At 43.8% G+C, this 15,861-nt stretch overlaps 1 protein-coding gene across 1 annotated transcript in view; it reads left to right on the top strand.

Annotated features, from left to right (window-relative positions):
• The window catches only part of MCCC2 (methylcrotonyl-CoA carboxylase subunit 2), a 60,074-nt gene extending 45,430 nt beyond the window's left edge, over positions 1-14,644 (top strand). Inside the window, exons 16-17 of the mRNA XM_063453779.1 lie at positions 11,409-11,494; positions 14,465-14,644. Coding sequence (XP_063309849.1) covers positions 11,409-11,494; positions 14,465-14,582 — 204 coding nt within the window. The 3' untranslated portion in view covers positions 14,583-14,644. The remainder of the gene's footprint in view (positions 1-11,408; positions 11,495-14,464) is intronic.
• The last annotated feature ends 1,217 nt before the right edge of the window (positions 14,645-15,861 follow it).

Below are 15,861 nucleotides of genomic sequence, written 5' to 3'. Positions count from 1 at the left end.
TTAACCCGATCTTGCTAACAAATTACTTTCGTCATTGAATGCTCAAAGTTTGCTTATTAAAAATAAAATAAAATACTTGAAGAATGTATTCATTGTACTTCCCTAGTTTTCTTGTGACAAACAATTGTAGATTATGCTAACGTAGTGTACCTATAATCTTAATTTTAATAATGACAGGAGGCGAGTATTTTGCATAACTTTCTTTACTTTATGCCTCCAGCAGCACAAGTCAATCAGAAAACTTTAAACCAATCAGTAACAGGCATCACATCCATATATAAAGCCCTGACAGTCACATGATTTCCTCTTTCTTTGATGTGAAAACAGTCCATTATAGCGTCAGGGAATTCGAATAACAGTCTTGAGTAACGTGTAGAACATAATTTGGAACATGACTTGAAAAAACCTTCCAGCTTTATCTTGATTTTTATCTTTATGATGGTTACTCTGAAAAGAACAGAAATACGTGAAAGGTGATGGAACCCAACTGATGTCCACATAAAAACCAGTACTATATGCATCTATATTTATATTACGTTAACAAATTGCAACATTAAACAACCATAGTATACTTAAATAATCGCCACGGCTGTAACACCCGTCAACCAAATAAGCATCCCATAAATATACTGAAATATCCAAAATCTTATAATTAGACTGAGAATGATAACCAGAAAATTAGAATTTCCCAGAGTATAGGGAGGGAAACAGGGAGGGAAAATACTCGCCTCCTGTCATTATTAAAATTAAGATTATAGGTACACTACGTTAGCATAATCTACAATTTTATCACATGACAGGAGGCTTCGTATTTTGCATTTTTAAAGCTGTGGTATGATCGAAAGGATGCGTGTGTGGTTGACGAAAATAAATATACGGAAGTTGTCTCGCCGTGTCCAATTCGCCGCCTGTAAAATATATAGAGGCCCCTCGTGAAGGCCTGAGAAGCAGCCGTGCCTCGTACCGAATGAGTACCTAAAGCACGTCTCCTCCCCCGTTAACGATAACAACCCGTGAACCCATCTAGACGGAGTGTTCATGGGAACTGTCTTGTATGGTTGTTATAACCCCGCCGATGTCTTAATGTGTCAATCTAAGTGTTGTCGGGATCTCCATCTAACCAAACACCGCTATAACTGTACAAAGACTGGGAAAACCGCCGGGAACAGGGTAAAACACGGACGCGGAAAGGATTTAGTTCTACGAGACACCGTAGAGGTCCTTCCTTCTGGTGATACCGAAAAATCGTATACGTCGAACTCCAGAATATCTGATAACCGACGAAAAAATCTAACGTGATATGACTGACGGAGGGATAGGATCGTGTTATCTGACTAGTTCGGAAAAAAACCCAATCAAAGTCTCACAACCGTGATACTTTAACTCATGGTTCGGGAACGTACGTTACCCCGCGGAAAAACGGCCTATCAAAGGTTCTTGATCGACCGGAGTGTCGTGAATCGTACTAAACGCTGTAGAAAGAACGGAACGTATCCCGTTAATGGAGCGGTCGGATCGTTCCGATCGGCTCGTCGTGAAAAATTATGAGCAAGATTCAACATCGAGGTAGATAGGGGTAATAAAAAATCGTAGTCCCTTTCCATACCCCAGTGACTTCCAAGTGTGGATAAATTATTTTGGGGAATACCTGTTGTCCATGAGTCCCATGACTCTAGTTGGTTGCGATAGTCCCTTGACATACCAGTCTCCCTTAGAAGACACCAATCCACCAACTCTAGCCGCTCCTGCGTTAACAATCGATGATGTTCTCCCTTTGATCTGCCCGAAGGCAAGTTAAAACTGAAGAAGCGGAGGATGATCCCAATTAAAACAATCATTCCAGAAGTCACGCTTAGCTCCTTTACCTCTGTAACGAGTATTATCGAAGTCCTTGCCATTCTGATCCCAATTTCGTAGGTGTGCCCGGATCTCAGGCAGTGAGCTTTCAGCCGATGTCTGGCCCGTCAGTGGAGTGGTCCCGGGAAGTAGTCAAGGTACTATGGAGCCTTTCCATCATATCCGTCGAATTTTCTTACGAAAGTCGCTATCGTTGATGTGGGGAAGGTGCAATCCGTCCAATGTGGAATCTATTCCGAAGTAGAGGTACATAGTTACTCAGGACTGGAATCAAACCGACTCCGCTCTGTTCACTATGAATCCCAACAATTCCAGGAACTGTGACAATAAATCTCGTTTGTCTACGCAGTTAGGAATTGGGCTTGCAAAGGGTCAGTAAGTTACAGCGGATACCCTTTGCTCTTCAATGTGTCCTGACCAGCTTCCAAAACTTCTTGAGGTACTATGTGTGCCAATAGGTAAGCGTCCTTTCAAATCTAATCTTGTAAAAACCTTTTCGAGGAGTAGGTCTCCTAATAGATGTATACCTTCCTTCTTGAGATGTCGGTACGTCCCAAAACCATTGGGTTGGTCTATGTTGATGACGGTGAGAGTCTCCTTCTTCTTCTTTACTACTTTACGTGGACCTCGGTCTGATCGGGGCATAGATATCACTGTAGTGACACCGAGCTCCCTGTTGAGGACTATCTTGTTCGTTCCTAGATGACGTGGGCATTCCATCCTGAGCTTGTTTCGTACTTCTTTTCCCCGAAACCGGAGGTTTGCAAGGTGTGCCCGGTGCTTCGGCAAACCCCTTTCGGATGATCCTGGGTGTCTGGTGGTACGCGAGTTTTCCAGTGGGTTCTGTCACTTTTCCTCTTCCGATGGAGACTCCATTCTCTTATGATCTCCAGAGAAAGGAGAGAATGGAGTCCTCGCCCCCTGATGAAGGGTCTGAGATGTTCAATGAGCAGGACGTTCTGAGAGACGGTTCCGCTAAGTCGAGTGTTCTCTTTCCCCTTTGGGGAAGTCGCGTTGGGTCCTTACCATGGTGTTTAGGTGGTAAGGTGCCCGACTCGTTAGCCAGCCTCTTGGAGAGGGCTTCTTCCCCCGGAGCTGCCCTGGCAGCTTAATCCTCACCTGGAAATTGGTCGGTGAATTGAGGGAAAACCGATCTGTTGGTTCACACCCTTTCGGTCTGTGGAGTCCGTATCGTACAACAGTATGCTTATTGCCACTCAGTGTGTCTCTGTGTATAACCGGGGTCACCCAGCATTTCGATGAATCGGTACCACTTCCGAAGGATCTGGGTAGTGGTCTGAGAATGGGGACACCCTCCGTAGGACCGGGACGTACCCTGGTATGGGAAACGTGAAAGTCTCCCTATGTATAATCTAATGGTTCATCCTTATATGTCCTAGAGTTGTAGAGTTTGGCGGTATAGTGAGTTCTCCTTCTCGGTTAAGGGAAGGGTGTACGGGTCCTCCAATTGACACATAGAGGCGTCGGAACACATGCCTGTAGTGAGTCCTGGTCTGTGCATGCAATGCCAGAGCATACTCTGAAGGTAGAAAAAGACCCTAGACAAGGGCGCAGGGATCACCCCTTCGTACCTATGCCACTAGCACCGGGGTAAGACTATCCTGGGGTCACCCAGCTTAGGGGGTCACCCCTGTATGTATGTCCCTTATGGCCTGTTGGGACCCTCTTCCGGTCTGTGGGGTACCGAGACAGGTGTCAGGTACGGTAATACACTTATTGCCACTAGTGGGTCTCCACATACAGCTGGGGTCCACCCAGAACTGTTTCCATCAGTATCACTTAGAGATTTTCTGGAGTGGTCTGAGGAGGGGGTCGCCCTCAATAAGACCGGGCTGAACGGTCAGAAATGTCGGGACGTAAGCCCTTATGGGGATGTACGGTAGTCTCCAAATTACCCAAGGGGTCACCCTTATTGGGTATAGTACTGTGGAGTTTTGGCAGCACCGTGAGCTCTCCTTCATGGTGCTGTCGACATACATGTATCCATTGTGTTCCGGTCTGGCATACAGTGACAGATCGTACTCCGTGGTTATCAGCCCGTCCTAGGGCGTGGGGATTAGACCCCGATATCTATATGTCCTTAGCCATTCCGGGTCTTGGCTGGGTTCTCTGACTTCCTGAGGTATGTCTTGCCAGACCTCCTCCTCTGAGAGCGAGTCCTCTGCCCTCCATTCGTCTATGATTTCTAAGGATGGTGGAGATAATGGATCCTCATCCCCTGACGAGGGTCTTGTGGAGTGTCTGACACAATGGTAGTATGATTTTTTCCCGTCTGTGGGGAGACAGAGTATACGTCAGTGCGTATGTATCTACACAGTGGCTTCCACGTACAACTGGGGGGCACCCAGGTACCATGTAATCAGTACCACTAGGAGTTTGACTAGTGGTCTGAAGAGGGGTCACCCTCTTATCGACCGGGGTGAACGGTCTTTAATGTTGGGACGGAGCCCGGTAATGGTCGGGACGGAGCCCGGTAATGGTCGGGACAGAGCCCGGTAATGGTCGGGACGGAGCCCGGTAATGGTCGGGACGGAGCCCGGTAATGGTCGGGACGTAAGCCCGGTAATGGTCGGGACGTAAGCCCGGTAATGGGAGGTATCGAAGACCTCAGTACGCTTTCACCCTTGTGTATAATTTTGTGGAAATTTTGCCATTGTGGATTGTGCGTACTTCGTTATAAGCCCTTGATTGGGCGTGGTGGTCACCCTTACGAAGACAAAATTGTCATTGCCTCCTGTGAGTGTTCATCCAATTGGGCAGTGCAGCCTGAACCTGATGGGAGTTGTTCCTGGTTTGGTGTAATACAATCCCAATGGTAAGATACCTGCAGTGGTCCTTTAGCACAGAGTTGCAGGGGTTAACTGCAGTGAGAAGTGTGCTTAGCCTGGTGGGAGTTGTTCCTGGTTTGGTGCAATACCATCCTAATGGTAAGTAATCTGCAGTGGCCCTTTAGCACAGAGTTGTAAGGGTTAACTACAGTGAGAAGTGTGCTTAGCCTGATGGGAGTTGCTCCTGGTTGGTGTAATACCATCCTAATGGTAAGTAATCTGCAGTGGCCCTTTAGCACAGAGTTGCAGGGGTTAACTACAGTGAGAAGTGTGCTTAGCCTGATGGGAGTTGCTCCTGGTTGGTGTAATACCATCCTAATGGTAAGTAATCTGCAGTGGCCCTTTAGCACAGAGTTGCAGGGGTTAACTACAGTGAGAAGTGTGCTTAGCCTGATGGGAGTTGCTCCTGGTTTGGTGTAATACCATCCTACTGGTAAGTAATCTGCAGTGGCCCTTTAACACTGAGTTGCAGGGATTAGGAGTGTGTGTAGTTAACACATTATATTATGTGGTAAAAACTTTTATTTCCGACTGTATCAAGAATATAAACACTTTACCTTAAAACTAGGTTAGGTGTCCTGTGGGAAGGACCAATTATTCATGTAATACTTTAATGGCACATAAAACCTAAATATAAACATTTATAGAAGCAGGAACTCGGTGCCAGTTCGTGGGAATCACGAACTGGCGAAACTAATATGGCCGCCGAGGATCTCGCGGTATCGCGAGATCCAAGATGGCCGCCGTTCGCGCGCAAATTCGCCGCGCAGTCCGCGACCGCGGTCCTTGATTGCGGTCCGACGGTCTCGGTCGGCACCCCCTCGCGCCCCCCTACCCACCCCTCGGTACCCTGGAACTCTTATCGAAGCCTGGTGGTCCCGCGCGATCGCGGTAAAATGCCGCGAATCGCGAGGGACAAACAGGCAAGCAGACATGACAGCAACAGATCCCAGCAGGGGAAAAAACAGTGGGGAAACAAACCATCTAGCAGTCCAGGGAGAAGGATGGATCTAGCAGGGGGAAATAGAGGAGGCAGATGAAAAAGGGAGGCCCCAGACAGGGGGAAAGTAAAAAGGTACAATGCCAAAACAATTTAAAGGGACCATAAGATAAATTTGCATTATATATAGAAAACAGTTGAGAGCTTAATACTCTGACCTGTGCCTTGGCTGGAAGCAGCAAAGAAAGAGGGAATCATGTGACTGTCAGGGCTTTATATATGGATGTGATGCCTGTTACTGATTGGTTTAAAGTTTTCTGATTGACTTGTGCTGCTGGAGGCATAAAGTAAAGAAAGTTATGCAAAATACGAAGCCTCCTGTCATGTGATAAAATTCATATTCCAAGCTGTCATCACTGAGTTTGGACATATGTGGCCTGACTCAATGTCAGATTTTTCTACGCACTTACTTTGAACTAGGGCCATGACTCATCCATACTGGCGGTTGTTTTTTTTGTTTGTTTTTTTAAAGTTTAAGGATGATTGCCTATTATGAAAGGACAGATCTCATTAATAGTACTGTATTAGCATCTATGTCGATAGCTGGAATTAATTGCCTAGTTTGCACCAGCTGCCTCCTGGATATTTGATTGTTTAACTATGTAAGTCTTTCAGTACATTCCTTTATATTATATATACACTATATAGAATAAGGTATTGGGACACCTGACCATAATACCAACAGGGACTTCTAACCTTGCATTCTATATACTTAGTCATTAATATGTACTTGGGTCCCACGTGCTATAATAGCTTCCACTCGTTTGCAAAGACTTTCCACAAGATTTTGGAGTGTTTCTGTGTGAATTTTTGTTCCATCCAGCAGAGCGTTTGTGAGGCCAGGCAGTGATGTTGGACGAGAAGGCCTGGTCTCTGTTCCATTTCATCCCAAAGGTGTTTGATGGGGTTGAGGTCAGGGCTGTGTGCAGGCCTGTCAAGTTCTTCCACACCAAACTCGTTCAATTATGTCTTTATGGACCTTTCTTTGTGCACTGGGTCACAGTCATGCTGAAATAAAAAATTGCCTCCCTCAAACTGTTCCCACATGTTGGAAGCATAGCATTGTCCAAAATGTCTTACTTAAGCATTAAAGGACCACTCTAGTGCCAGGAAAACATACTCGTTTTCCTGGCACTAGAGTGCCCTGAGGGTGCCCCCACCGTCAGGGACCCACTCCCGCCCGGCTCTGGAAAGGGGAAAGGGGTAAAAACTTACCTTTTTCCAGCGCTGGGCGGAGAGATCTCCTCCTGCTTTCCTCCTCCGATCCGCCTCTTCTCCTCCCCGTCGGCTGAATGCGCACGCGCGGCAAGAGCTGCGCGCGCATTCAGCCGGTCACATAGGAAAGCATTCTCAATGCTTTCCTATGGACGCTGGCGTGCTCTCACTGTGAAAATCACAGTGAGAAGCACGCAAGCGCCTCTAGCGGCTGTCAATGAGACAGCCACTAGAGGACATAGGGGGAAGGCTTAACCCATTCACAAACATAGCAGTTTCTCTGAAACTGCTATGTTTATGAAAAAATGGGTTAACCCTAGAAGGACCTGGCACCCAGACCACCTCATTAAGCTGAAGTGGTCTGGGTGCCTAGAGTGGTCCTTTAAGATTTCCATGCACTGGAAGTATGGTGCCTAGCCCAACACCTGAAAAACAGCCCCGAACCATCATCCCTCTTCCACGGAACTTTACAGTACCCTCAATGCAGTCAGGCAGGTAAAGTTTTCCATAAAAACATATACATACACAATGGGTGGAATGCTTCGGTTCAGGGTAAAAGATGATGGTATAGGAACAAATGGAGTAACTGTAAAGATAAAATAGTGTACAAGCACCTAGTGCAATATCATACAGTATAATAATGTATAAGCATAAAATCTATGATTCAGTACTCACAAGGAGGGAGCCAATGGATAATGGCTGTGGGATAATTTCAAGGGCAGGGCCGGCGCGTCCATAAGGCGGCTCAGGCGGCTGCCTTAGGGCGCACCGGCCCGGGGGCGCAAAAGTCCGGGTGACCGGCAGGAGGGAAGCGCACCGCTCCCCTCTCCTGCCGGTCACTTCTTGTAGCGTGGCCGAGCGCAAACCGGCAGTGCCGCGGACTGTGTGGAGGGGGCGGGGATATGAACACGTCATATCCCTGCTCCCTCTGTAGCACACAACGCGGCTGGCGCCCAGCAGGGGCGGAGCAACAGCCGGCCCCATGCAAGTCAGCATGGGAGGTGTGCCTGTGTGTGTGTGCCTGTGTGTGTGTGCCTGTCAGTGTGTGTGCCTGTCAGTGTGTGTGCCTGTCAGTGTGTGTGTCTGTGTGTGTGCCTGTCAGTGTGTGTGTGTGTGTCTGTCTGTGTGTGTGTGTGTGTGTGTCTGTCTGTCTGTCTGTCAGTGTGTGTGTGTGTCTGTCTGTCTGTCAGTGTGTGTGTGTCTGTCTGTCTGTCAGTGTGTGTGTCTGTCTGTCTGTCTGTCAGTGTGTGTGTCTGTCTGTCTGTCTGTCAGTGTGTGTGTCTGTCTGTCTGTCTGTCTGTCAGTGTGTGTGTGTCTGTCTGTCAGTGTGTGTGTGTCTGTCAGTGTGTGTGTATTTCTGTCTGTCAGTGTGTGTGTATTTCTGTCTGTCTGTCAGTGTGTGTGTGTCTGTCTGTCAGTGTGTGTGTATTTCTGTCTGTGTGTGTGTATTTCTGTCTGTCAGTGTGTGTGTGTCTGTCTGTATGTCAGTGTATGTCTGTCAGTGTGTGTGTATGTCTGTCAGTGTGTGTGTATGTCTGTCAGTGTGTGTGTATGTCTGTCAGTGTGTGTGTATGTCTGTCAGTGTTTGTGTGTGTATGTCTGTCAGTGTTTGTGTGTGTATGTCTGTCAGTGTTTGTGTGTGTGTGTATGTCTGTCAGTGTGTGTATATGTCTGTCTGTCAGTGTGTGTATATGTCTGTCTGTCAGTGTGTGTATATGTCTGTCTGTGTGTGTGTGTATATATGTCTGTCTGTCAGTGTGTGTGTGTGTATATGTCTGTCTGTCAGTGTGTGTGTGTGTATATGTCTGTCTGTCAGTGTGTGTGTTTATATGTCTGTCAGTGTGTGTGCTTATATGTCTGTCAGTGTGTGTGCTTATATGTCTGTCTCTCAGTGTGTGTGTGTGTGTGTATGTCTGTCTGTATCATTGTGTATGTATGTCTCTATATGCCTCTGTTTCTTTGTCTGTGTCTGTATTTCTGTGTGTGTATGAATGTATGTCTGTGTTTGCACGACAATGTACCTGTATGTGTAGATTGTATAACTGTGTTTGTTTGATTGTGTGCCTTTTATGACTGTGTGTCTGTATATCTTTGTGACTGTGTGCCTGAATAATTATTTCTGTGTGCTTGTATGGATGTGTGTCTGTATGTTTGTGTATTTGTGCATGTATGTATTTTTGCCTGTATCCATGTCTATGTGTGAGAAAAAGAGAGATAGATAGGGGCTGGGGGAAGAAAGAGACAGAAAGGGGCTGGCGGGGAAGTAAGAAATACATAAGAGGGGTTGTAGGAGACACACTAAAGGGCACAAAGGGGCCAAAGGGGTAAGACATTGAAGAGGTTGGATACGCAACACTAATGGGGGTAATAAATTCAAAAGGGGGCTACGAGACACAGAGGTGAAGATGCATTGTTTATTTTTTGGGGGGAGGCGTGGGGTGGGGCGTCAAAATGCATCTTCGTCTGTGTAGTCAAAAATCCTAGCACCGGCCCTGTTCAAGGGATCCCACTCCCTTCCAAGGTGCAAGTGGTCCTTTGTTGGTTCCAGAAGAAAGGCCAACACCAATTAAATATTGGGGACTAAACTTCTTTTAATGGTGAAATGTAAAATACAAATATACAGAAATGCACTATTAAAAACAAAACAAAGACCTAGCCAGAAACCACTGTGATGTGGTAAAATAAGTAAGTCCTCTGTGGGATAAAAAAGACTGCAATACGCGTTTCGCCTAAGTCCTAGGCTTCCTCAGTTGCCTAGGACTTAGGCGAAACGTGTATTGCAGAAGTTTATTGAAGTAATATTCAATTGGTGTGGGCATTTCTTATGGAACAAACAAAGGACCACTTGCACCTTGGAAGGGAGTGGGATCCCTTGAAATTATCCCACAGGCGTTCAGATTGAGCCATTATCCATTGGCTCCCTCCTTGTGAGTACTGAATCATAGATTTTATGCTTATACATTATTATACTGTATGATATTGCAGTAGGTGCTTGTACACTATTTTATCTTTACAGTTACTCCATTTGTTTCTATACCATCATCTTTTACCCTGAACCGAAGCATTCCACCCATTGTGTATGTATATGTTTTTATGTGACTTTTTGTGTGGATAGAGAGGTCACCACACGGGTGTTTTAGAGTGATTTGGTATCCATTTGGGTAACACGCTTAGACTCTGTACTTGTATTCTTAAGGTAACGTTCTCCAGCATCCAATAAACCCAGACTCGCTCATCAGACTGATGTTGATAAAGCGTTGAGGTGAATGCAAAACACTTCCAGAACCCTTCTAGGTGATGTACCTAGCCTTCAACGCCTTCCCATCCCCTCCCTCTTTTCACAGGTGCAGGGATCTGAGATATATCCATATACAGTTGTAATCATGATTCAGCCCCATTGACAATTGGGTTTATTGTAAAAACGGAGGGACTTTCAGTTGTCTGCAATGAACAAATCAAAGAAATGCAATTGAAATAATAGAAATATAAAACTTGAGTACAGGGGCTTCTAGCAATTTATTTATATATATATATATATATATATATATATATATATATATATATATATATATTTATTTGCCTTATTGCACATATAAATTAAGTACTTTTAAGAATCCACCTTGCCAGTGCAGTCTATTTGGGAATTTGGACCATACAATTAATATCTCTGCCACCAAACCTTGCAGTTGGCACAATGCAGTCAGGTAGGATACCTTTCTTCGTGCATCCACCAAACACAGACTCGCCCTCCGACTGCCAAACAGACAATGTGATTTGCTACTTCACCAAACGCACTTCCACTGATCCAGAGTCCAGTGGCGGTGTGCATTACACCACTCGTTCTGACGTTTGGCATTGTACTTGGTGATGTGAGGATTGCATGCAGCTGCTCTGCCATCAATACCCATTCCATGAAGCTTCTGCTGCACATACCAGTGCAGCAGGAGCTTCATGGAATGGGTTTCCATGGCAGAGGAGACTTGGTGACTTCTACGCTTCATGTGCCTCCGCATTGGATGACCCTGCCCTGTAACTTTGTGGTCTTCCGCTTCGTGGATAAGTTGCTGCAGTTCCTAAACGATTTCACTTTCTAATAATACCACTTACAGCTGACCATGGAATATCTAGCAGGGATGAATTTTCATGAACTGACCTTATTGCAAGGTGACATCCTTTCACCGTAGCAATCTTGAATTCACTGAGCTCTTCAGAACGACCCAAGAAGTATGTCCATATAGTGTATCTAGATATGATGCCAGGAAGGATGCATTCACCTAATCATGCATATGCAATAAAGGTGTTGCAGCAATACAGCCTCAAACACTGACCGTGAAAGCCAATAAACACGCAGCAATATTAAAAGAAACCATGATTAATAATTCTGTAATCTCTGTTAGATGGCATGTCTAATTTCATATTTGTGTATTTTTAAAACCTTATCTGACGTATTTGCTTTTTTTTGTTCCTTTTAAATGATTTTATCTCAGTTCTCTGAAATGGAAGAAGCTGCTTTGAAGGAGCCCATTATAAAGCGGTTTGAAGAGGAGGGAAACCCATACTATGCAAGCGCAAGGTGGGGACATCGCATTAGACTTGTAACAATGAGAATTCTATAGACTTCTGTGAAATACGATGTTAATGCTGTGAATAACAAACACTTTGTCTAAGTAAATGTTTACAATTCTGTTAAACCTAAAATGTTACAGAGCACTGTTTTGTTTCTTTCAGTCAATTTGTTCACTCTACCATCTTTTAAAATAATCTTACTGATAAAACAGGATTCAGAATTTCCAGTTCTACAATAGCCTACTAAAAGTTACTTCTCATTGCCAGTCTGGAAGGGTCCATGGTGTACTCACTAGGGGGTGAATTTTCTACTTAACACTGGGGCTGAATTTTCACTCGCAAATGGCGTACGATAATTGTATCCCAAGACAAATAATTGTTTAAAACTTTTTCAAAGATTCCCTGGAAGCTATATGGGGTTTTTCTGAAACAAGCTGAGATGTGTTGGTAGCAGACCCAGGGTGATTCCCAATTTTACAGTCTATTGTAAATCACGCCAGATATGATTTACAGTCTATTGTAAATCACGCCAGATATGATTTACAGTCTATTGTAAATCACGCCAGATATGATTTGAACTTTGTGTAGATAAATAGGAAGCAGCTAAAGTAAACAGCCGATTAAAGTCAGAGAATTTGCTGCAAAATAAATCTTAGTTCATCAATTAGTTCAAAGTATGTATTATTGAATGCTCTATTATATTGGTCTTTTGTAATCTAAAATAATCAGACACACATGATTACTCATTAAAGTATGAGTGTCCGTGAATTCACAGTAAGCTTCAAATATTTGGTTAAAATAGCGAACTGAAAACGTAGCTGCCTTAGAGAACTGCTGGCCACTGTTGGCTTATATTACTATAGTTTTATTCATGTTTTGTGTCCTAAATGCTGCTACTGGGTGCTATGCATGTTTGCTGTAAATCCCAACAATTATGGCCCTTCCACTGTTATCCAAAGAATCCCAAACAGATCCCTTAAACTGCTCCTATAAAAGAAACGTTTAGCATCTTCCAGTAATTTAATTCCTATATGTAGATAGATGTTTGTGTTTGTTTTTCCAAATACACCGGTTTCTATACAGGTTCTCTTACAGAAAGATAGAGTAGATCCTGTACGTGTTAATTAGTACTTTGTTTAGGTTCTCCTTATCTGCACAAACACGTGGTTTCTTTAAGAATTTTAGTTTGCAGAGCTTTCCGACACAAAGCAATCAGGTGGTTCCTTCTCTTCTCTCAGTTAAAGGACCACTCTAGTGCCAGGAAAACATACTCGTTTTCCTGGCACTAGAGTACCCTGAGGGTGCCCCCACCCTCAGGGACCCCCTCCCGCCGGGCTCTGGAGAGAGGAAGGGGTTAAACTTACCTCTTTTTCCAGCGCCGGGCGGGGAGCTTTCCTCCTCCTCTCCATCTTGATCGCGACGTCATCGGCTGAATGCGCATGCGCGGCAGGAGCCGCGCTCGCATTCAGCCGGTCGCATAGGAAAGCATTTACAATGCTTTCCTATGGACGCTTGCGTGCTCTCACTGTGATTTTCACAGTGAGAAGCACGCAAGCGCCTCTAGCGGCTGTCAATGAGACAGCCACTAGAGGATTTGGAGGCTGGATTAACCCTCATTATAAACATAGCAGTTTCTCTGAAACTGCTATGTTTATTAAAAAAAAGGGTTAATCCTAGAGGTACCTGGCACCCAGACCACTTCATTAAGCTGAAGTCGTCTGGGTGCCTAGAGTGGTCCTTTAATTTGGGTGATTTTTTTTTTTATTATATGTAAAGTTTTAACTACTTTTTACATTTTTGTATGTTGACTGGCTTTGTTGCTACTTACCTGTGATACATCGGTGTTTTCAAGTGCAGCACATGTTTTCAGCATAACTGCAGACCTTTTAATTATAAATCCGGTTCCTGAATAACATTCATGGAACCACTTGTATTCATGGGCGTCATTCTGAGAGTCTTCTATTCGTGTTTATCAAACTGCCTGTTTTTTTTTTGGGTTTGTTTTTTGACAGAGGGAGTTGATCCATTTATGTAAATTACATCCACATATTCCTTTGCTGCAAATTCCCATTTCGTAAATTGCAATACATTGCTTGCGACCTGCCAAAGTATTAAATATTCAGAAGCTTTTCCCAGCAGACACAACACTGTTATAGCAAAGGATATTGATGCTTTGGAAGCATGTAGTCTTCTAAGAAGCTGATCTTTCAGAATTATTAATTGTAATATTACTGATAGCGCACACAGCTTTGTGATAAGCAGAAGATCCATTTCCATCTATTGTGGACTACAGCTCCCATGACTTTTAGTCAGGTGTGAGTTGAGGATCCATGCTACCCGGCAGTTGGATGTTAAAGAAGCAGACTCCTAAAAATCAGTAATTACAGTATATTGAAACCCCTGTTCTTTCAGTCAGATTTTTTATAAAGATAATTTGAATGCTGTAAATGCAGTACAGATGGGTATAAAACTGCACTTTCTATAAATGTGGAGAACCACTGCCAGTGGTGTTCACCTTGGTTTTTGGTTTAGTTTTTTTTTTTTTATTATTCTAAATTCTCCATGTCCAGAGATACTTTGTAAAATCTGGGTAAGAGTAAATCGATACCATAATAAAATTAAGGTAAGAGTTATTTTTAACCCTTCAGCACCAGGGCAAATTATGATAACAGTCCTGTTACGCTGCATGATGTAGATTGAGGGTGTTAGAGATTTTTCTCTCCAAGGTTTTAATATCAACAATTCATATTTATTTTGATATTTTTTGTCCCTCACATTATTCCGTCTGCCAGGATTTTCTTTCCCATCCTTTTTAAGTGAATGCAGTATATTATGTTGAAGACTTTTAGATAATTAGCTTGCCTTTGGGATGAAAAGCTAGTTACCGGTCTTTTTTAGGTTATAATTTAACTAGTCCTTGCTTGTAATTGCTGTACTGTTATTTTAAATTGTATTATTCTCTTTGTTGCTTTTTCAGGTTGTGGGATGACGGAATCATAGATCCAGCTGATACCAGACTTGTTGTAGCTTTAAGCCTCTGCGCAGCATTAAATGCACCAACAGAGAAAACGCAGTTTGGCGTTTTCAGAATGTGATCCACTCCTGTGAACGGCCAATTATTCACACTACAGACGACATTCTGTAAAATAAAACTTTTCTACAACATTCTCAATCTTTTGTTGTTACTAGAAATGTGTTGGTTAAAGATCTTTAAAGATATTCTGGAAATACTTAAATTGATGGTTGTATTGCATTGAATTAGAATTTTCAGTTCACATTTCAGAAGAAGAAAGGCAGAAGGTTAAATTTCAAATATGAAAAATCAGTCTCACTTATGAATTATCTTCCATTTAGAAATTAAATCACTTAATTCTCTTTATGCAGCCATAGCCACCACCACAACCCCCTCCCGGGTGTGATTTACCAAGCCCGCATGGAAAAATTGTTTCATTTTAAATCAGATGTGACCGCATAGTGTGTTTACTTTAGAAGTTTAATCTCCTGCTCTGTTATTTGAATGGCTGTAGCAGACTATTAACAGAGCAGGATATAAGGAATTCTAAATAAAACAGGCTGTGCAATAAAGGAAGTTTAAACATTAGTCATCAACCGTCATATAGTTTTCATTATCGCAAAAGATATATTGCCGAACTCGCAGGTTCCGTTTAGAACAAAGAAAGAGAAGTGAAATAGTCGTGTAAAACCTTTTTATGCAGGCATGCAGGCCCCAGACATCTGAGCACTCGCAGGCTCCATATCGGATCAAAATAGCTATTTATTGCTCGGATCTCTGTATTCTCACCCCTTACTTTTCATACCTATACCCTTTAATTAGATATCTTCAAAAATGAGCCTCAGAGCCGGTCATGGCGGCTTGCCCATGTTATCTTACTAGAAGCTGTGAGATTACAGGTATAAAGAGGGGACAAGGAAGTGGGTGGGTGTCAGGTCATCGTGGTTGTCGTCTGTGTCTGTGGTAATTGTATGTACATCGGGCCGTCGTCTGTCCTTGTCGGTTTCGCTCAATATCGTAATTTGTCTGCGGTGGCTGTTGTCAGCAGCCAGTGTGTCCATGTATACATGTATGATTGATGTGTGTCAGCTGCCTTAACGTGTAGGTCTTCCACAGTCCGCAGTTCCTCCATCTGGGAGAACCATGAGGTCAGTGGTGGAATCACTGTCTGCTTCCATTTTAGCTTCAGAATACAGATCATGAGAGAGATTTTTGTTTACAAAGATCTAGGGACCTTGGTGTGGTGTAGCAGCATCTCTCTGGGTTCAAGGGGAGACAGACAGTCTGAGAACAGTTGTAGCATGTTATGTATCCCCTTCCAGAAGGGGCGATACTCGCGCACTCCCACCATAGGTGGAATA

This window comes from Pelobates fuscus, chromosome 5, assembly GCF_036172605.1.
Source record: "Pelobates fuscus isolate aPelFus1 chromosome 5, aPelFus1.pri, whole genome shotgun sequence".
Lineage (NCBI taxonomy): Eukaryota > Metazoa > Chordata > Amphibia > Anura > Pelobatidae > Pelobates > Pelobates fuscus.
Note: the sequence above shows the minus strand (reverse complement) of the source record. Positions and strands in the feature narration are given on the sequence as shown.